The 22,830-nt window shown below is 37.0% G+C and overlaps 1 protein-coding gene across 1 annotated transcript in view; it reads left to right on the top strand.

Moving 5' to 3' along the window:
* The first annotated feature begins 218 nt into the window (after nucleotides 1–218).
* PDE5A (phosphodiesterase 5A) overlaps nucleotides 219–22,830 on the top strand; it is a 56,239-nt gene continuing 33,627 nt past the window's right edge. Inside the window, exons 1-3 of the mRNA XM_008501804.2 lie at nucleotides 219–349; nucleotides 12,471–13,053; nucleotides 13,908–13,997. Of these exons, the coding sequence (XP_008500026.2) occupies nucleotides 246–349; nucleotides 12,471–13,053; nucleotides 13,908–13,997 (777 nt within the window). The 5' untranslated portion in view covers nucleotides 219–245. The remainder of the gene's footprint in view (nucleotides 350–12,470; nucleotides 13,054–13,907; nucleotides 13,998–22,830) is intronic.

A 22,830-nucleotide genomic window follows, 5' to 3' on the forward strand; every position in this document is an offset into this window, starting at 1 on the left:
CGGCGGGGCCGGGGATGAACTGAGGTGCCGCCAGCGCGGCGCTGGGGCAGGACACCGGGGTGCCTTGCTGCCCTCACACCTGGGAGCAAGAGGAAAGCAGCGGGGGAGAGGGAGGCGGCCGGCCCCCCGCCAGGCCGAGGGCATCGGCAGAGGGCTCAGGAGGGTCGGGAGGGGGGAAAGCAACACCGACAGCGGGGGCAGCGGCAGGAGGAGGCAGAACGGCGGCGGGAGCTGCTCTGCCAAGCATGGAGCGCAGCTGCCCGCCCCCACCAGAGCAGGAAGCGGTGGAATCGTGGATGGACGATCACGACGACTTTACCCACTCTTACTTTGTTAGGAAAGCTACAAGGTAAGACCGGAGCGGCGGCGGATAGAGACAGAGCCTTTCTTCCCAGCAGAAGATTGCTCTTCCGTTTCCCTTTATCGTCTCCAAAGAAAATAAAGGAAAAAAGCTGTTCCCCGGCCACCCCCACCCTCGAAAGAGCGAAAACTGACACTGACAAGCAGCAGCCCCCCTCAGCTGTCCTCATGTCCATGTGCACATGCGGCCGAGTCACGGAGTTTGCCATCCGTCCCCCTGGGTCGCTGCAGCCCTGCTGCGGTGAAGCCGCCTCCGGGTAACGGCGGCCGAGCGCCCGCAGATCCGTGAAGCTATCCCAGCCTCCGAGCTCCTGCCCTGGGCCTATGCATATTTATTTATTTTGTTCTTGCCTTGGTTAAAAACAGCCATAGTCAACTTACAGTAGCAAGCAATATATTTTCCCAGCTGTACTAAGTAGTAATATATTGAAGCCTCAGATAACATCTGATCTCTTCGGGAGGGCGGGTTCTGTCAGTACTTGGTGATCTCTAAACAAAGGGCTGGTCTTGAAGAGCTCAATCGCTCTGTAGGCTTGCTACCTTTTTGACATTTCGGCGGCCACCGGATGGGGGGCGATGAATTGAGTGCCAGGGGAGCTGGGGAGCGGCCGCAAAAGCTGTACGTGATGCACTGGACAGCAGAGCCCCACCCGACGAGGGGGTCGCGGGGGTCTGGACAAAGGGGCAAGCACCTCAGCGCAGCACAACCGCAGCGCAGCAGCTGTAGAGGAGCCAGGCTGCACCCCGGAACCTGGGAGGAAGGGGGGGAAGCGGGGCTGCAGCTTCAGGGAAGGGCTGTAAGGAAGGGCATCGCTACGGGGTGGGCATTGCTGCGGGGTGGGCATCGCGAGGCCGGCAGGGGGCAGCGCGGGGCTGTCGGGAGCTCAGCAGTACTGCTCGGAAGCGGCTGCTCGGTGCTCGGCTCTTTTCCTTCGAGTTGGTTCTTGCGAAGAACCCGATGTAAAGAGCTGAGAAGCTCGTCTCTGCTCCCCCACCCCGGCTAGAAATGCTATCTTTCGGAGATAAGACGAGGTATTTGCTCGCCGTTGCCACGCTTCAGGAGTGGGACTTCACGCTGAAAGCGAGTAAATTTGGCTATTTTTAGAAGTGGAGTCAGGTTTCCATTTTGCATATTTTCCGATAAACTAATCAGTGGTGATGCAGAGCACAGACGATGTGCAGCTCCCATGGTACATCTTAGTGGAGAGCTGGGATTAGTAAATGCTGTGGTTTGTTCCTGGACACTCCGTCTCCGCGGGCTCGCTTCTCTCCTCTCCTGTTCCGAGCCGCTCGCACCATCTGCTCACGGCTGCTGATTCCCTTTACCAAGTCACTTAGCCGGGATGGATGAGAGTTTGCTGCGGCTCCTCTTTACATGGGATGGGGCGGTAAGAAGAGAAATCCGCATTGATAATTGACTCACAGCAAGCTTCAGGGGTCACCCGCTTGCTTGTGACCATCTGTCGTGCGGTTCCCTTTCTTCTGCTGCTTCTTGTTTAGGTTCATTTAACAGAAAAATAATAAAATGCCTTTAAAAGTGTCTTTTAAATGTTGATTTTATTTTTTTCTTTTAACAAAAAAGCTGTGCATAGGTGTAGGATGCCTTGATGGAAGAAGCAGTGAGCCTAAGTACTCCCCCTGAACACCAGAGCATGGTGTGTATGAAGGGCAGCTTGTTTGCCCAGGAAATAGGGTGTTAGCAGCTTTGAGAAGTAGAGTATTATTAGTTCAGCCTGTCACACTTCCTTTGGAAACTGGAAGTAGTATTGAACAAATAGGAATTCTAATTAATAGTAACCACTGTGTCATATTTGTTTTACCCATAGAGAAGTTTGGTTAGTCTTTTTTATTTTATTTTTTTTATTTTATTTTATTTTATTTTATTTTAATGCTGATACACACTTTTGTGTTTGTGGGGGGTCTGAAATAGGCAGTAGCTCACAAAGTACAATTCAGCCATGTCACCAGGATGGCAATGCCTTTGCATTTATACAGGACTTTGCCTGAAAACTGTTGACTTTGAGTTCTTGCTTGGCAACAATTCCATTATGTTTTTGAAGTGATGGAAATATTGCATTTGTCTCAAAACTCTCTGCTGTCTTGCATGGAATGTTGTGTTGCTTGGGTGTTTGTTTCTTCTTACTGTATAAAGAGAGAACTGTAACAATATAAGGAAAACTCTTTTATATGTAAGTTTGTATTTGAAAAAAGCTTCTTGACTGACAGTTCAAGTTTTGTTCACTGAAATGGTATCCTGAAAAGCTGAGCAGTTTGAAATAACTGATGTTCTTTGTAAAAAGTTTCATGTCCAGGTCAGAGTTTCTCTCAAGCTCTAAATAACACTAAAAATTTTAATGCTTTGCTTTGTTTTAGTTGAATCTTTGTCCAATGGCAATATAGCAATAAATTGAACAGACTATGCTGTTAAAGTTTTGTTACTTATCATTATATTTACTCTGCCAAGTAAAGCAGTGTTCCTTGAACTAGATTTCTAATCTTAATTTACTGCTTGTTATTTTCTGTTTTGCCTTGTAGTATCTCAGAGTTCTCACAGGTCCTATAAGCAGTAGACCAAGGAGTTAGTTAATTTGGTATCTTGCAGAGCACAGAGACATATTCTACTTCACGTTGCAAGGCACAACTGCTGATACTTAAAGATAGTTCCTGTGTCTGTTCCTCAGGAATAGGAAAAAATAAACATCTTGGCCATTTGTTACAGAGAAATGCAAGCCCTTTCTACTGAGAGTAATGAACTTTGAACCAGAACCTAATTTAGCAATTTTATGATATGCATTAAATATATATATTTTTTCTTCTCTGCAACTGATTAGTTCCCATAGTGTTTTACACAGTAGTTTTTTTGGTAATTCCCATAAAAAAAGGTTTTAATTAGATATCTAAATAATAATTACACAATAAATGCTTTGAGTGGTCATATGCCTGCAGATTTGTTTTGTTGTGGTTTTGGGGTTTTTTTAAGCATGGAAGTCACATCTTTTTACATAGGTAATAGGTACCTCATGTTCGAATTTTCATGGGGCAGCTTTCATTGTTTAAAATAAAATAGAATTTTTGGGAAGGTGGCACTTTCAAAGGACATGGGTTTTTTATTCACAAAACAAACAATTAGTTTGTTTTAATTATTGTTCATAACATGACACCTGTTATAGTTGCTAGGGTCCTCAGTCTGTATTCTGGATTCTCGTGGAGGCAGTCTGCAGGTCACCTACTTAAATTTGCACCTGCCTCCCTCCTCTCCCTTAAAATATGTTGCAGGATGTAAGTATATATACATGATTTACCCTTCATATTTTGATCCTGCAATGCCTTTAGGTTGATAGTGTTTACAGGCAGGCCACATAACTCCTTAGAGTCTTTGATGGGTGGATGGACTGACAGTCTGCAATAAAGCTATCTTGATTGACGTCCACTGGTACAGTTCAAGGCTGCAATCCTACAAGCATGTAATCCATGTGAATAGCTTTAAATTGCTTCCTGCTTTGGCTATGTGAATAAACTGTGATCCCATGAGCAGGAAGCAACAGAAGCAGTTATTTATTACTTTATTTTGGTACCAGGGAGATGAGTGGTTTACAGAAATAATATAGATAGCTATTATTCATGAAACGTTGTTACAGCATGATCAAAGTGCAGAACAAGAAAGGGAAAGTGTGCCACCAGCATGCTCAGTGACAAGGTGAATTTGGTGAACTTTGTGATATGCAGTGTGCTGGCTTACAGTTTTACTGCATGCTTAGGTGTTGAAGAGTTTCTAATTATTTCAAAGCTGTTTATTTTACTCATGTTTTTTTCATCTCCTTTTGTTATTTTTCCCCTTTCAAAGTTTTCAAATTGCTTCTCATATCCTGGCATCCAAGAGACAGCAGAAACATTTTGAAATAAAATAATTCTTCTTTTAGATAGTATCCTATTCTTAACCATACTGTTTTTAAATGCTCTTTGTAGCTGCTGCTACAAGTATAATAGTTCTAAATAGGCATAATACAGACACATTCTGCAGCCTTTTTTGTCACAAAATTGTACTGCATTTGTGGCTGAATTCATTACCCTTTTTGTCTATGTTTTTATTTAAAAAACATATTTATTAAAAAAAAATGGTGCATTGTCATGTTTTAACATTCTACTTACTTTAACCTATAGTTCTGTATTTCTGACTTTCTGCTTGTCTCTACATTTAAAAATATGTGAATGCTTCTTTCTTGGCGTACCTCAAGATCAGAAGGAGCAGACTGCAAACAGCCTAAGTAAAAATTCTCTCTTGGGTTAGAGGCAATTGCATTTTTCCAGGCAGTGTTTGTCAGGTTTCCTGAATGTACGGCATGCTAAGTACAAATTATTAACCCAAGTCTTATATGTCTTTAAGTGCTAACAAGATTATTTTGTTTAAAATACATCTGACTTATTAGCAGTGTTGGGAAACATTTACAAATGAATTAAGGTGGGGTGGTTGTGTTTGGAAAAATAGATGTCCTAAACATCATGGTACTTCATAGCACTTCACTGAGGATTCCAGAAGTGGCATTTACTGGAAAACAGTACTTTGCTGAAATTCAAAAACTTGATTATATCAATTACATTTATTACCTTGAAAAAACCTCAAGTACTGTTGTGGTTTGTGTTTTTCAAACTTCTTGATGGCTGGTGGACAATCAGTTTGTAATGTGTTGCCTGCAGTACTAATAACTAAGACATTTGCCTTCTAATCTCTGTGTCTAGAGGACTTTAAAAAATGGCTTTCAGTTTGAGCTGGATATTTGATTTTTATTCTTGTAAATACTATATGTTTTATGCATTATGTTATTGTTTTGTTCAGTAATATATATATGTGCTTATTTTTTTCTAATTGAAGTTAATTTTTGGAGCAAGTATATGAAAACTCAGAAGCATTTACCAGAGGATGGCAGGCCCCCTGATTCTTTGCACCGTGGCTTGAAAACCACAGGAAATAGTGGTGTTAATACAGGGATCAGAATATTTTCTCCCACTTACTTGGTTTTGTTAGATGTTTACAGAGCTTTTCTGAGAATGAAGTACAGAAAAAAAAATTCAATTCTATAAAATCTTGGAAGTTTTCTTGTTTGTCTAATTATCTCCATAGTTGTTCCACTTATAAATAATGTATCCATATCTTTATGCCTTTCTTCATAACTGCAAAGCATTAAGGTCACCACTTAACATTTTAAACTTCTAATTCAAAAAGCACTCAGGAAATTAGGGAATATTACACATGTTCATGAAGTTGCAAATATAATTAAGTGGTTTTGGCAATTTAGGTGTGTGTTGGAGTATTTTGGAAACTATCTAAAACCAGCAGTTACTGTAGAATGAAGATGCTGTAATTTGGTAAATTCTAAGAAATTTAGATCTTAGCAATTTAGATCTTCAATTCCAAAAGAGCTATTACTGAAATTCCTACACAGAATACTTAGTGTGAAGATAATCTTGTCAGAAGATAGTGGTAAGCAGCTACAAGAAGAATGTGCTTTTACTACATATGGTTTGCCCTAGATAATAAAAGGACGAACAGGCATGTACAATACATTAATTAAAATAAAACTGGTAAACCTTAGACAACAGATAGAAAATAAGATGGGCTGAACTACTTTGACAGTTAATATCTCTTTTTGCCTTCTTTTGTTTCAGGGTAACCTTACTATCATATTACAATACTCTGGTAATGCCGATAGGCGTACCAAATGTTATTTCCATTTTTTTGATCTTACCAGGAGGACTTTAGAGAACAGAGTCAAATTTCTGACAGCTAGGAAGAAAAATAGGATCTGAGACAGTTTTGCCTCTGTGGGAGACAAGAAAGTTAGACACTTTTCTTCTATTTCTAATAAAAGTTCATAATTTTGTGCTGAAGAATCATCATGAGGAGAAAATTCATGTCCTTATACATGATTAGGACAAAGACTCCATACCTAAAATAAAAATATCAGTCAGTTGAATTTTGAAGCTGAAGTGAGACTTCCATAGTGTATAGACATTGTGCTAGCTCTTTGCACAAGGATAAGATTCATAACACATCACAAATGATGTCTTCAGAGCAAATAAAGGACGTCATAGCCTGTGTTCATGCTTAGTTGAATATCATAGATTAAAGCTGAATTGTGTGGTAATGTATGACTTGTAGCAAGAATCACAAACAAATATAATTAAAACCCTCACAGCATACAATTCCTTCTCTTCCTTACTGGAATTTACATAGGAAGCTTTCTCATTTATATGATTTGCTTGAAGAAAAGAAAATAAAACAGTTATTAAATACAAAAGGAGCTCTTAATAAACTGCCAGAAAAGAAGCCTTAATGAAATGGCCCCATGAATATCTCAATGGTTGTAATTTCACATTGGATCTGGCACTGAAAATAAACCCACAAAATATATTTGCTTAGTAAAATATATATATCTTTTCTCATTTCTTTGTGCATTATGGTGAACTCACTCCAGCAAAGAGAGGCATCCCAGAAAATCTGCACAGCTTAAATCCTATTTTAGGAATTTAAATGGAACTGATGAGGGGCCTAAGGCGTACATGAAGTCACCAGGCAAGATGTACATGAGGTCACCAGGCCTTAACTTAAGGTGTTAACCTCATTTCTAATCCATCTTTCATCAAAGTCACTGGCATTGTCCCGTACCTTTTCACAATAAAATCATCAGGTACATCTGTTTTGTTTTGTTTTTTTCCCTCCTTGGAACAAGAAGTAAATGTGAAGGACAAATAAAGGCCATATTTTAGAATTTGAACTTTATCCCTGAGGATTTATTCTCCCTTTGTAGTGTAAATAGAAGGTCCCTTATACGGAAGAACACTTTCATGTAAAATGTTAAGCTTGCAGTTTAGTTGTTGAAGAAAACTTGAAAATTCTTGGATTCAAGAATAGCCTGTTACTGTTAGTCCTCCATTTCAAATACTTTTGCTTCAAATAATAAAGCAGCTTCTGCCTCCTATTTTAAAAAATAATATGGGCATTCAGACAAGATTTACATTATTTCATAGCTCTAAAAATTGTTATTTCACTCTTTCCTGTATATGGTTTTAAACAAGAATTAGAATTTGCAGTTTAGATTTGTGTTCAAACAGAAGTCAGTCAGGCCACTTGACATGCTTAAAGTTAGAGTTATGTTGATGTATTTGACTCCTGATACAAATAGCATTCTAGTTACTATAGTTGGAAAGGGTCTAAGGCCTTCCTGTAGAGTTAAGTTTAAAAGCTGCAGAAAGGAAACAGAAACACTTTGAACTGGATTGTGAAATAGGAATTACTGGGAAGAAAATGGGAAGAAAAGTGAGTTTAACTTTTAAACTCGTTTGTTAAAACTGAATAGTTTTCGAGTCATTATTAATGCTTTAAATGACTTCTGTGTCTAAATTATGTCAAGATGCAAGAAATAAAGATATCTTGTGGGTGTGTTAAGGAAAGCAATAAAGAAAATAGTTCTGAAGCTTGACTTGAAATGTTAATTTCAATACTATCAGGCTTAGGCCACAGAAATTTTGATACTTGTAAACTGGCGTTCTCTAGCAGGCAAGTTGGGATAGAGTCCCTCTCCTGAAGTGTGTTACCAGTAGCTACTGGTTTGAATGAAAAATCAGCAGCATCCCACACAACTACTGAAACTTTGCACATTGTATATGAAAAATTGAGAGCAACAAAGAAAACCAGGAGTTACTGGCTGTTTCACTGAAAACTGCTCATTACTTAGTACTCTTATGGTGCATTATTATTCTTTGTGTGAGGTAAGTAAGATGCAGTATGCTATCAGTATTGCATCTTGGTGTAATTTTTGTTTTCAACTATCTTTGTAGATCACTATGGATCAGTACCTGTTCCTGTTTAGTACCCTCCTGCAACTTCTAAACTTAATTCTACAGGAAGGCTCTTGTCCTTACAATCAGCTCTTGACAATGCCAATGCTTAATGAAGACTATTCATTTGAATAGTCACAAGTGTTTGATTTTTCCTTTATTCCCTTCCAAAATGACATTTTTATCACACATACCACTCATTAGTAACTTCTAGTAACCTCACTTGTGGTTCAGTGGGTGTTTGATACCAAACATCCGATGACCTAATTCTGAGCTGAGAAACTGGTTGTATTAGTTAATACTAATTACTAGTTGTTGTCATGCATTATTAAATGGGATTGAGTGTCAACAAGCAGATGCATGTCAAGACTTTGTCTGATTTTATATCAAGTTAGAATACATCAGTTAATGTTAAATTGTAGTTCTTCCACCCAAATGTAGAACTGTGTGAGTAAAAGCAGTTCAATAGTTTCCTTGTTAGAAGAGGCATTCAGTAAAGGTCAGTGAACACTGTCCTTATTCCAGATGAATTTGAGCAGCTTTTGTGTCGCCCACATAAAAATGCCTGTTTTGAAGTTGAAAACCATAGTTTAAACAGGTAGTTAATGATTCATTGTTGTTGTTAACCTACAGAGCTTTTTGAGAATCTCAGACAATGTTTGTATTACTGGACCATCATCTATGAGACATGAAAGGAGACAGGAACATGTTCTTTGTAATTATGCAGCTCCTCATAGTTCTGTTCAGTATCAAAGTGCTTTGTAAATAGTACAGATAATTTAACAAGTAGTCAGATCTTATTAAAGAAATGCTATTACTTTCATGTTAAAGGGTTTTATGTTCTACATCCCCCCAATAACCTCCATAAAATAGATAAATGAATGCTTATTTTACATGGTAGAAAGGCAAGGTGGTAAAAACTAAGTTATGTCATGGTCACAGTTTGAGAACTGGTATTAGAATTCAGAATACATTTGACTTACTGATTACTATTACTACACCATTAAGGTCAGGGAACATAATTACACAACACTCCAGAATAAATAAAATGGCAGGTTTCAACTGATAAAATAAAGTTCTGATTTAGTTTTTGCTTTGTTCACAAAAGATACATTTCTCTGCCTGGTATCTTATACCAACACATCCATGTGTGTAAAACAGAGCAAGATAAAATCATAACATTTTATATTCCCCTTTCCTCATGTGTAAATAAGCAGGAGATCAGATTGTTCTACAAATTGGTGCCACTCAGAAATAGTTTAGGTTCATGCCTGTGCATTTTCAAGCATTTCTAGACAAAGCACATGGCTTCCTATGTCTAATCACTTGCAAGTTTAAGAACACTCTCCATTTGATACTAGGTTATTTAAAATCTTATTTTTCATTAGTCCAGTCCTTGATGTTCAAAAATCAAGTCAGCAGATACAGTCATGCAACTGGTTCAGATCACAAGTGTCCTTTAAAAATATTGGCTATTACATACCTGACTTCTTGTATCTGACACTTCAAATGCATCCAGCTTGAATTTTCAGGTTCTTTTCTGCTAGATGCTAAATTTTATTTAGAAAAAGTCTAAAATTACCTGATAGATTTATATTTTTTTTAAGGACATGATAGTAAAACAAAAAGAATCCACAAATAATGTAAGACCTGCAATGACAAGAGTTATCAGCATTGATTTTAGAGCTTGTACTATGTTCCTTCCCAATTTTTACATTTTAAGCTTTATATTTTTCTTAAGGATACTTTTTGGTCGTTTTCATAAGAAAACCTTTATTCTTTTTTCTCATTCAGTTTAATAAATGAGAATTCCAAATGTCAAATGCTAGCTTGTTTTTTTGGCTGTCACCAAAACAGCTTTTGCAAATGTGATATTGCCCTATACGAACTATATTATGTATATCAGTAATACATGGTCACAGTTCACATATTTAATACTTATCCTTTTTAAGTATGATAAATTAATATAGCTAAAATCAAAGTTTTAAGAATAAAAATTAATCGTTCTTTATGCTCCTTCACTGCAAGAAACAATTAGAGGAGGTATTGCCACAAAAAAATATAAATCACCGTAATAAAAAAGGATAATTTGTAGTTTTTATGAATATACTTTAAAAACAGAGCTTACTTTCTTTAACTGTAAGTATCTAAGCAATGAACCAAATCTCTTTCAGAGAAATGATGGAATTTCATTGTGTCCTCTGATACCATGTTTGCAGTAATTGGACAGGCTTTAGACTGTGGAGAAGTTTATAATAGATGTTGACTGATGTGTTATTGCTACAACAAGCATTATTCCAGGAGCTTCATGGAAAATGCAAAAGCATGGAATGAAATCTTATCTCTGTGGAACTCAGGGGTGTTCCCTGGGTGTTCCCAGGGGTGTTCAAGGAACCCACTGCCTTGTGACCAACTTTTCATTCAGTGGTTTTGGACTCGTCATCAGAGATTCACAAATGCCCTATGTGACCACGCTGACCATTCAGCCTTGAAGATCACTGGGGCTATAATTTATATTAACCATGTATACAATGTTTTGCATGATCACCCTAACAGTACACAGAGAGTAACCAAAACAGAGAATAGTCTGTCATTCACTTGTCTGGAGTTGCATTGGTGTGAATAAGATAATTTAGTTTTACAGTGCTACATTGAGTGATATTTACCTCAGTAAGAGAGGTTTTTTTGAAGGGGAAAAAAAATACCAGGTAGCTTACACTTAAGTGGAATGGGTCTCTTTTTGCCCCGGTGTTCCTTTTACACTCACACTATTTCTTAAATTAGTTCAGTTTTTCATAGCATGCTTGCCTACAGTTGCAGTCCCCAAATGATATGTGATTGCAAAATCTGAAAAACTCTTTCAGACCTTCCTATTAGAAGACAAGTAAGTTTCCTGCTGTGGATTGCTTGCTAATAAAACTAGTATTGCTGAACTTTAGATTTTAATTTCTTACATTCCTTTGACTTAGTTGTTAATTATATTTGCATTACTACATTCTACACTATAGATGAAGCAGTTCTGTAAGGAAACATGCTGTGTCCTGTGCTTTTCATTTAAAAAATATACTTATGAATGTAACCAATGAGCAGCTTACCAACCTGACTCATTTCCATGGTTTCATTCAGCTTCACGCTCAAAATTCCTGTGGTCTGCTAGGCAAATAAAAAAGATCCCAAATTTAAAACATGACCACCACAAAATGTTTCCAAGAGATCATACTTTTTAATAGGATTTTTGCTCTTCATAGGATTACATTACGTAATCCAGAAAAAAACCACACACACACCCCCAAAAAAAGCAAAACAAAAAAACCCCAAACCAACCAAACAACAGATTGACAGATTTTGCAAAAGAAAATATTATCATGATGAGAAAAAGTATATTTATCTAATTGATGATGTGTGTGCTTATGGATAATTCCAGATATGCTGTAGTAGGGAGAACTCTGTTATGTTTGGTGTTTTAGTGCTAAGTTAATGAGAAACACAGTTAAGTTCTAGATATGTATGACATTTTAAAATAGTTATAAACTCTTCAAAAATACAGTTTTGGGGTTGAGTTAGACATTTAGAATTATCTGTAAGGGAAGGAAATACAGATGCATGAAAACTGTCTTTTCATTATTTTGAAGGGCACTGAATTACAAATATTCATTTTCTTGCTGACAGTTTTTGAGCAAAACTTCTCTGCTTTCAGTCAAAACAAGATTTTTCACTAACTCTGAAAGAGCGGGAGAGATTAACTTAAAAATAATATAGAAGCAGCATAACAATAGGGAGGAGCTTCAGGTGGTTTGACAGGGAATAGAGTTCAAAATTATATTTTTAAAAGTCAGGAAAGGTCTAGAAAAGCAGAACTAAACCAGAATGTTTTGTCCTCATATGAATGTATACACATACTGAAATCCAAATCTTAAGAATGGGAAGGACCAGAACTTTTCAAGCACAAAAATTGTGGTCTAAACTTCTGATCTTCTATATTCTAAAAGCCACAGCCAAAACTCTCTTCCTCTGCACTATTCATATATTACTTTTAGGCAGAAGTAGGGTTTTTTGTTTGGTTGGTTGTTTTTTTCTTTTTTGGGGGGCATAAACCAATACTGCTTAATCTGGGTTAATTGCTGCATAAATTTAAGAATTAAATACACTACATGTGAATTCAAGTCCACTGTATGAAACAGTTTAAAGGTATCCTCTTTGTGGTGTCCCTTCAAATATGGATAAGTTCCTGAGGATTTCTAACTTACATCATTCACCGTATTTTTGTTTTACAGAGAAATGGTTAATGCATGGTTTGCTGAGAGAGTTCATACCATCCCTGTCTGCAAGGAGGGAACCAAATCCCAGAGTGAATCCTGCACTTGCCACCAGCCTGCCTGTCCTGAGACCACCAACTCTGGGACGCCAGCAAGGAAAATTTCTGCTTCTGAATTTGACAGACCCTTAAGGCCTATTTTTGTCAAGGACTCAGTAGGAGCAGTGAGCTTTGTTTGTGGGTCTGAAAAGAAGGAGCAGATGCCTCTGCAATATCCAAGGATTGAGACCAGTGCAGGGGATCAGTGCTCAAGACTATTAGAACTTGTGAAAGATATTTCTAGTCACTTAGATGTCACGGCACTTTGCCATAAAATTTTCCTGCATATCCATGAGCTTATAGCAGCTGATCGCTATTCCCTGTTCTTGGTCTGTGAGGATAGCTCTAATGAGAAGTTTCTTGTAAGCAGGCTGTTTGATGTGGCAGAAGGCTCCACTCTGGAAGAAGCTTCCAACAATTGCATTCGCCTGGAGTGGAACAAGGGCATTGTGGGTCATGTAGCAGCAATAGGACAGCCTCTGAACATCAAGAATGCCTATGAGGTAAAGTAAGAAAATTTATCTTGAACAATGCTTGAAAAGAGAAAAAGCCATATTATCAGCTCTTGTAATACTGCCATTTTAGTATATGGATATGAAGCTATATTGACTTAAACCAGTCAAGATGCAAACGTGACACCATATTTGCGGTTATAATACATGTATAACAAATCCATACATATATAGATACATTTAGCTATGACGAATGCTAATGGAATACTAACATTGAAATAATTTGAGTCTGACAGTAGCATCAGATATCAGTCCCATCTTAACCAGCTATGTGCACAACAGTATTTGCATTTCTGGCTTTGAACACCTGAATGTTTACAATTCTGCTTGTGTAAGGACATAGGATACTTCTAAACTGAAATGAATGAAACTCTGAGTGTAATTGTCTGCAGAACTTTGGAGAATTATTATCATACCTGAGGCACAAATGGTAGGACCTGAACGAACAAGAATAGGATGAAGGTTTGAACTATATCGGAGTCTCCCAAATAAAAATTATACTTTGCAATTTCAGTTAAAACAAGCCAAATTTAAAAAGGAAAGGAATCCAGCACTGGGAGAGGGCATCTCTTCAGCATTTTCAGATAAGTTGATTTTGTGCTGTGATTTTAGGCTTTATGGAAAACATAACTCATTATTTAAATTTTAAATAACTAATTAATAAAGGCTAACACACAGACAGTAACATTATATAATTATTAGCTAGTTATGGAACCTTTGTTATCCTGTGTAACAGTTAAGTCAAATATAGTACTTTTCTTAACCTTTAAGCCAGGAAAGAAGAACTGGTCTTTAGGAAAATAGTCAAGTAATTGTTTGTTTTTTTGGTTTTTTTTTTTTGCTAGGACCCAAGATTCAATGCAGAAGTTGACCAGATCACAGGGTATAAGACTCAGAGTATTCTCTGTATGCCAATAAAGAATCACAGGGAAGAAGTAAGTTACAGTTTTCAGCTATGCTAACGCTTTAAGCTTCATTAGCTGACAGTCACTGTCTTACAATATAAAACCATCTCTTTAAAAAAAGACTGCTTATGTTTTTTTTGGACTTCAATTTTATCTTATCTAGGTTCACTAATGTAAACCAAAAGGAATAGTCAGGAAGAGTTTAATCCCAGATGTAGGAGTAGGATATATATATTTAACTCCAGAAGTGCTGTTCCCAAGTTGATGTACCAAGGATCTCTCAGCATTTAAGTGTACACACTTACTGGTCTAAGTACACACTCAGATTGAAATTAAGTGTTACTGTACTTGAACTTAGCTTGTATCTATATTATTTTCTTCAGAGGACACAAATTGGGTTTTAGTGTAATCTGAAAGGCTGTCTTTTTACATGCTATTAATTCAGCTTATAAATAATAAATTAAGAAATACATTAAGTCCTTAACATCAGGCACTGAAAAACATGTCAGTGTGATTCAGAAAATCATCCATGAATCATACAAATGAAATCACTCCTAATTTAGAACAATTTGAATCTGCTCATTGAACTCCTGCACTTATTTTTCCTCTATGCTACCTCTCACAGAAGTTCTGTCTTCCTATCTGATGCTAATGAAGTAGGGAGAATTCTTGTTATGGACTAATGATGTCTTCTTGCATGGAGAAGTTGGAGTGTGAATTCAGTAATGTCAGTGAAAGCCACTGAATGGAAAAAAAATGAGGTCCATTGTTTTACTTACATAGTAAGTAAAGTAAGTTTGGATTTTTTTGATCCTGAATGCAGTAGCCTTCAGCAACATCACCAGTTCTTAGAATAGTCACAAACCGTGAGACTCTGTGTTAGAGCTTTAAGATAGAGATTTTCTGTCCTGTAATTGTTTTATTTTTCAGAGTATTTATAGTTTGCTTCCAGAAAGCTCAAACTCCAAAAAGAAATACTGCGAACACTGGTTTAAAAGCATCATATCTTATTTTTCTTGTTATTTCATCTTTTACTCCTCTTATGGATTGTGTCACCGGCTCCTACTGCACTGAACCTTTTTTTCATTAAGTAAATTGATTAAACTCTTGATTTAACTCAGTTGTTGAATCCTCCTCTAGTTGGCCCAGATGGTCAGCTAGGATTTGCTTTCTTTACCTCCTCCTAATTTTGGCTTAAAATACTTCTTCCAGTTCTTCCAAGGACACCATTTGATCATCTTCTACTCCTACTCCTGCTTGAAGGCCTTCCCCCTTCTAACTGACAGCAGCCACTGCTGGCCCTGGGCCAGCTGATATGAAAAGCAGATGTGTGAAGAGCTATTAGGGACCAGCAGTCTATGTCAGACTACTGCAAGACTTTAAATGTCACCCAAACCATCCTATTGTCATTTTGTTGAATGGAAAAAATTATGTGCTCTATGTAATTTGCATCAGAAATTAATAACAAAATCTTGCTGGCCAAGGAGCGTGAAAGTGCTTACTTCCCACCAGGTCCTCGTAGGAGGTGGGGGAAGGAATAGAGCTGTAGTCTGCTAGTCCAATACACCATGACTTACAGGCTGAATAAACCTGCAATTGGCCATGTCTTCAGCTAGCTTTCTACCCCTGAGTTCATCAGCAAGTGGAAATGAAGCAGGAACTTGTTTATTTTGAAAAGTTCAGCCAACCTGAAATTTGAAGAGACTCTTCAAACACTTACTCATATGCAATTATTCATAGGGGCTAAACTATACAATTTCTTCTAGAAAAGGCTGGCATTTTAAATTTTTTTTCTGTTTTAAAGTCTCTACCAGGAAGTTTTTATCCCTCTCACCGTAACACATGGCCGATATGTTTCTGAACAGATCCCAGACTCACTGAACGAGTCCTTAATTTGTTATTTGCATTATGCTGCTTTTTCTGAGCAGCATACCCAAAACACCAAAACCAGACTGGGTGTATGGGTCCACCCCCTGAAAAAAACGGAACCAAACCAACCAAACAAAAAAACCAACAAGAAAACCCTCCCCCCAAAAACAAACAAAACAACCAACCAACCAAAAAAAACCCCCAAACAAAGAACAACACAACTCCCCCCACACATTAAAAGATCCCCAAAGTCCCTCTGGTAATATTGAGGCTAGTGAATGCTGCCTTAGACCTGGATGTCAGCAACTGCAGTCAAAAACCGGTTTTGGAAGACACTCAAAAATAAACACTGAGAAACAGATCCAACTGTAGGTTTTTTGTTTGTTTGTTTAGTATTAGTACTATTTTTTTAAAACAAAAGAGTCAGTAATTGAGAGGGAAAAAAAATCCCATGCTGACTGTTAAATCCTCTGGGCCTGCTGAAATATGGGGATTTTTCCCGTAGATGTTTTTCCACATTTGTCTGTATTTCCATGAGGCACATGAGAAATTGAAGTCTCACTTAAAAATAACAGCTAGTAAGAAATTCCATAGATGAAAAGAATAGAAAACCATTTAATTTATAGAAGAGCTCCTAAAAAAGACCCAGGATCTAGTAATGATGAGGAGAAAAAATGTAGAGCAATAAAGGGACTTCACCTCGGCACAGATGGGCATGAAAAACGCAATTCTGTTCAGTTAATAGTAAAAGAACTTTTCTTAATCTCCTACTCAACCTATTTCTGTTGACAGAAATGCCACAGAAACATTGCATTTCAGATGCAGAAAATTCTGCTGATCCTGTCCTTCAACATCAGATCACAGATGCTTGCTTTAGGCAAAGTTCTCATTTTGCTATGAAGAATTAAAAATACAAACTGACCAAGCTTTGCATCTGACTTCAGGGGCGTTGAATAAAGTTCTGATATCTGTAAATCCTTGCTATACAATCTCAAATAAGTAAAATGAAATTCTTTCCACCCCATCACATGCCAAAAGTATGGCCACATGATGTTTTCTGCCATGCAAGGCTCTATCATTTGCTGGTTATCACCAGTGAAGGAGACAAGGAGGAAGAAGGGCCTTGAGTAAATTGAATTGCATTCTACTTAAAACCAGAATGGTTCTATGTCAAATCATTTAATCACATAATCACATTTGAATTTGCCACAAGGTAAATGCAAAGCCATAGAAAGGATTCCATTTTGATTCTGAAGGATTTTCTCTTCTGGTGATTTTTTCTTTAAGAGTAGGCATCAGTATTAAGACTTGCTACTTGGAATACTGATCTGTATTGGAACACATTAAAAATCTTCAAAACAGACCAAATTTTTATTCTTACTAGTACAAAACCCATCAATGAAAAGGTAGTATTAGCCAGCTTTTACCACAGAGTTAATATGGTTATTTCTTTTTCAAGAGGAAACTGGTTTTGCTGGCCTCAGGTTTTAGTGGTAGCTATTAATGCCAACCATTTCAGTGCTCCAGGGTTTATACAGAGACAAGGTTTTACCACTACTTGAAGAAAACCTCATGTTTTGGGAGTTCAGCATTGTGTACCTCAAAAAGAAGCTTTTCTTTCTTGGTGTGCCCTTAAACCTTTAATTTTTCAGAAGCTTCATACTGTACTTATTTACCTTCTAGACCTCCCATTATCAGTAAGTGCAGTAGCACTTTCTTCTGGTTTTGTTTGTCCTTGGGTTTAGACCGCCAGAAAAAGGACTACAGATGCTGTTGCAAATAATTATCACCTCAGATTTTTCCATCTGGTTTTGTAGATGTTTTTTAAACATCTACATTTTGACAAAATTTGACAGAACTGAATAGGCAATAGAAGCCTTTAACTTAATCCAACTTGTGGAGTTACCCAGAACTGATAAAAGACTCTGTACAGCTCTCTAACTGGTTTGGACTGCATGTAGACTGAGTGGTCTCTGATGCATGAAGTCATCATAGTTGCTATATAACATCTACAGGAATCACATAGTTTTCACTGAATTCTGTTTTTGTTTTTTTTTTCCTTTCAGCTGTGCAAAATAATTTCCTTAAAATTCTCCTTCGGCTTAATTTCTACTAAAATCTGTAGTATTTCTGTAGGTAGGAACTTTTAGCTGACTTAACAAAGACCCATTTCCCAGACCTTGAATATGTAAGACTGAACTTCTTACTAATTGGCTAGGGAAATGCTTTATTCTGGTAACACTCTTTTCAATTTTTAGTTTGTTGTTGGGAAGAGCATCCCAGTGACAGGACATAGAGCAAAGAAAATGAATCAGCCTTTGAGAATAACTCTTGAATTTCATTGTCTAAAATGTGGTCAGATACTTTTCTGTTAGCCAGCCAAGTTATTTTCTCCCCCAGTGAACACTTGAAGCACCATCCTAGTCACTGCTGTATAGTATAGATCTAGCCAAACTAACTTTAAACAAACTAACTCAAATTCCAGCAGCAGTCTTGCTGCAGGATTATGGAGATCAGTAATTTTTCTTCTTGGGAAGATTTTCAGCGTCAATTTTCAGTTGACTTGTAATAGTAGCTAGACTGCTGAAAATCATGCAGGCTACTGCTAGCATAAATGATAAAGGAGTGAATGAAAGTTTTATCGATTAAAAATCTGTAAATAAAACTGTGTCCCTGCAGGATAATTTTCTAAATCTGAATCAAACCTCTACAAGACCAGGAAAGCAAACTTAGGCAAAACCCACTTAGTCTGTCTTCTCAAAAGGGTATGTTCCCATATTTAAAATGAGATAGAAGCTGAATTTCCCTCTTCCTATTAGCAGTCTTTGGTGTAATATCACTTTTCTGCAGGTGCCGGCAAAGTAATTTTAAAAAAAATCTATCATGAGGATCTTATATTGATTATATTTTTAAAGTCAACTGAGTAAGGACCAATGAAAAAGGGCAAAAGCTGCCTGTATAGTTCTATAATCTCACCTGCCTAGTCGGTGCTCACTGGCTACTTGAGGGATTAGGCCATAACCTCACAGGTATCTAAGCATAAGCAGATACTAAATACTTCAGTCTTTTCTGTCCCTTAATCTTGGTTTTCTTCCGTTCAGAGTACTAACTGGAGCTTTTCTAGGGGTCATGCCATTTATAGCTCTTTTTAACCCTTGTTTTCCATACTTGTTTTATTTCAGGTGATAAAGAAATATACAGGAGATGTCTGTAGGCAAAGTAGGAGACTGACAAGAAGTCATACATATATCTTTGCTTTATTGTGACAGGACTTAGATTTCAAAAAAATTCACCTAGTGCCTGGCTGTTAGAGAATTAAAGACACATAAAATATTGTGCCTAAGTAATTGAAAAAACACCTTTCTGTTAGACTGGAACAGTGGTTTCATGAACAAGTGTTTGAGAGGACTGACATTTTTTACAGTGTTCTCCAAGCTTTACAGAGAATTGTTTACCTCAGATATGTCTTGTTTATCACCACAAAGATTTCACACTTTTGTCCACCTGTTATCTGAAAAGGTTCTTTGTATAGCTGAGTTCAGAGCAGATAGTCACATTTGATTCAATTTTTCTGCTGGTGTGAACATAACTACCACCTGGAGATCATAGATCAGGCTTATTGGTACTTCAGATTTGTTTACAATAAGTTTTTAAAATGAGTATTTGGGTTTCATACTGTGCTTAGTATTCTCTAAAATGGAGGCATATGTTCTCCATGTCCTAAAATGATACCATGATTTATTTTTGTCCTAATTACATAATTACTTTAGTGACAGAAGCAGATGCCCTGGAATTTCCTACATCTTACCCTAATTACCTGGTTGCAGGCAAGACTCTGAAGGCTAAATAGTATCAATTTGAGGTTTTTCTCATTACTGTCTCTACACCATATTCTACAGATCTTAGTGAAATTCACTGAATTTTTTACCGATGTAAATGAGACCAGAATTAGGACTAGTTTAATTCTTAGGACTGTTTATTTTGTATGAAAAAAATGGCACATACTACAAGGTTGTCTTTAAAAGCTTAGAATACCACTGAAAAAACAACAGGTTTGCATCTGCACAGTATTTTTATCATTATCAAAACAACCATTAATTTTTATCAGGTTTATTCTGCTCATTAATTCCTCCCTCTTCAATTAAAACCTTTTATTGGAACCTTACAAACTTTAACAAAGATATAAAAATAACCATTTCTCTTAGAACACATGCCTTTGTTAATGTAACAGAAACTTACAGTGCTAGTAAAGGGAATCTAAATAAATCTTCCTGCTATATTAATATGGTCCTTTTACTGTTTCCTTACAACTTTTTAAAGTACCACAGACTTCCTTTTTATGGAGGAGATGTGTTTACACAAAATGAAAGTACTCACCTTTCGGATGCCTTAAAAATCCCCTGACTTCATTAAAGTTGTCTTAGCTCATGCTGGATCAACACTGAAAAAAATTAAAAGAAATTAAATAAATACCCACAGAAGATAGTGGTATGAGAAAAGGCCTAACCATTAATCTCCGCACATGTAGGTTAACATAAAAACATATTGACTTGTTAAAGTATTTGCTTAGTATTCAAAGTCTGCTATGGAAATACATAAGGCTAGTTGTACATTGTTATTACAGTAAGAAAGTTCTCTGGATAAGGAATATTCCTCAGTGAAGTAAATGAGAGGCTGACTGTTGGTAAAACTGGGTTGTATGGAATGGAGCAGACAGTTAAGCTTTATTTCAGACAGACATTTTTGAGCCCACATTTGGCAGTGATTCATGACACAGAACAATGACCTTATTTGTAACATCAGTATTTTGGGAACACAAGACTGAGAGATAGTAAATTTTCTTCTTTTCCATTACAAAAAGTAAAACTTCATTCCTTTCATCAGTTCAGCAAGTTTAAATTTAGCAATTAACTGCTAACTGCAACTTTTGAAACATGCACACAGCACAATTTTCTCCTGGTACTGTTTATGCCAAAAAAGCAAGCTGAAAAACATACTGTCATTAACACCTTGCATTGGTCTTAACAAAACTTGGATCTCAAACAAAGCAAGTTCTTTGGAGATTTGTCAGTCATTTGTTGTGTGTGCCAAAAAATCTGAAAAGAATCAAAAGCTTTGAGTATATTTGTGGCTATATTTGAGTATATGTGGCTTCTGACCACATATTCTTTCATATTATTGTAATCGGCAAGGCAGGCTCCATCACTGGGAGCACATTCTAGCCTCTGAGTTTACTGTAGGGCAGACTTATTGAGATGAGCAGAAGATGAGATACAGACACTTAAATAGATGAATGGTCTAACTGTAAGGAATTGCAGGGTTTTAATAACTTACTTCCTGCTCCTCCTGGTCTGCCACCTCCCTCTCCTACCCCTTGCTCTGGCACTACTCCTCTCTTTCAGCTCTGCCTTAATTAAAATCCATTCCAAGTGCTGCTGATGGTTTGATACCATGAACCCTGGTCTTTATTTCTGGATACCAATATAAGCAACGGCTCAGACATAATTGTCACCACCCTCCACTTGGCACCTTCCTCAGAAGGTCATCTACTTTTTTACCTTTTTCATCCATCCTGATGAACAACAAACAGCACTAGGTTCATCACTTTATAACTCCCAGTCTTCATATCAAGTACAGAAACCTGTAATTACTCACCAAGAGTCAGAAAATGTTTTACTTCACAAATCAAGGAAACTGTACTTTGTCTTATTCTTTTAAGCCTGATGTCAGATAAGTAATAATTTGCACAGTGTCAAAAGCAGTGGAAACATACAGGATTACATTAGGAAAAGGCTAAGGCTGTGAAGTCCTATAATCTAGGAAAGGTTTATGTGTCATTATAGTAACAATTTGATTTACTAGAGAACCAAAGTATGCATGATTAATGTGTAGTCTAATAATAAAAATGTGTAGTCTAATAATAAAAATAAAGAGCCTTTTTTAATGGAATTACAGAGCATTACAGTTAAAAAACCTCTCATTTTTACCTTATCGACAATAAAACTCAGAAGTGTCTCAACAGAAATTATCCTGTCTCTCCTTCTATATGCCTTCCAATTTTAGTGTGCTGGGAAATTACCTGATTAATTTATGACTCAGAGTAGCAGAAGCATGGAAATGCAAGGGTAAGTGCAGAATCTAGAAGTTTAAAACTAGTTTACAGGACAGAATGGTCACTGCCAGTACACTGTGAGAATTACTGCAATGGGGAATCTACTAATCAATATCAATCTACTAACAATATCCCAGTGAATTAATTTTTTTTAAGAAGTTCTCGCATTCTGTTCATACTGACTTGTATGAAGGTCTCTTTAAATTCTCATTTTCCTTGGGCTCTGATAAATAGATCCACATTACCAGAGAAGGCATCTATGTTGAGTATGCAAGAGTAAGTCCAAAGCAACTGCCCAATTCAATTTCTCCCCAAATGTCAGAGTGAGAGCCTGCAATACAGACTAGAATTAGTATTAAGCAAAGATCTGAATTCCACTTTCATTTTTAGAAAGAGTTCTGCTGTTTGTAGGGCAGACTGTTTTCTTGGGAGGCTCTCACCAGCATGCGGAACTGAACTCTACAAAGACTGGCAGTAACAAAATTATCATGCTTAAATGGGTGTGTTATTCTCTCACATTCATTTAACATCTAAAAAAATCTAAACCAACAACCTGCATGGAGAAATCATACTACTCTCTATGCAGATAACTACTCTCTATGCAGAAAGTTACAAAAGCACCAGTAGCCTGTATGTTAATTGACTGTCCTTAAAGGGAATAAGAAGTTTATAAAAAGTTTATAAGAAATCGTGTTTTAATCTCCCAATTCGTGGAATTATGTCCAGAAACTTGAAATAAAATTTTAGCACAGATTGTTTCTATACTAAAAAAAAAGTATCATCTGAAATTATGATCATCTGGAGGATGGAGTAAAGCTTTTCTCAGGGGTGACCAGGACAAGGAGCAACGGTTACAAACTGCAGCAGAGGCTGTTCCATATA

This window comes from Calypte anna, chromosome 4B (genome assembly GCF_003957555.1).
Source record: "Calypte anna isolate BGI_N300 chromosome 4B, bCalAnn1_v1.p, whole genome shotgun sequence".
In the NCBI taxonomy this organism is placed as follows: Eukaryota; Metazoa; Chordata; class Aves; order Apodiformes; family Trochilidae; genus Calypte; species Calypte anna.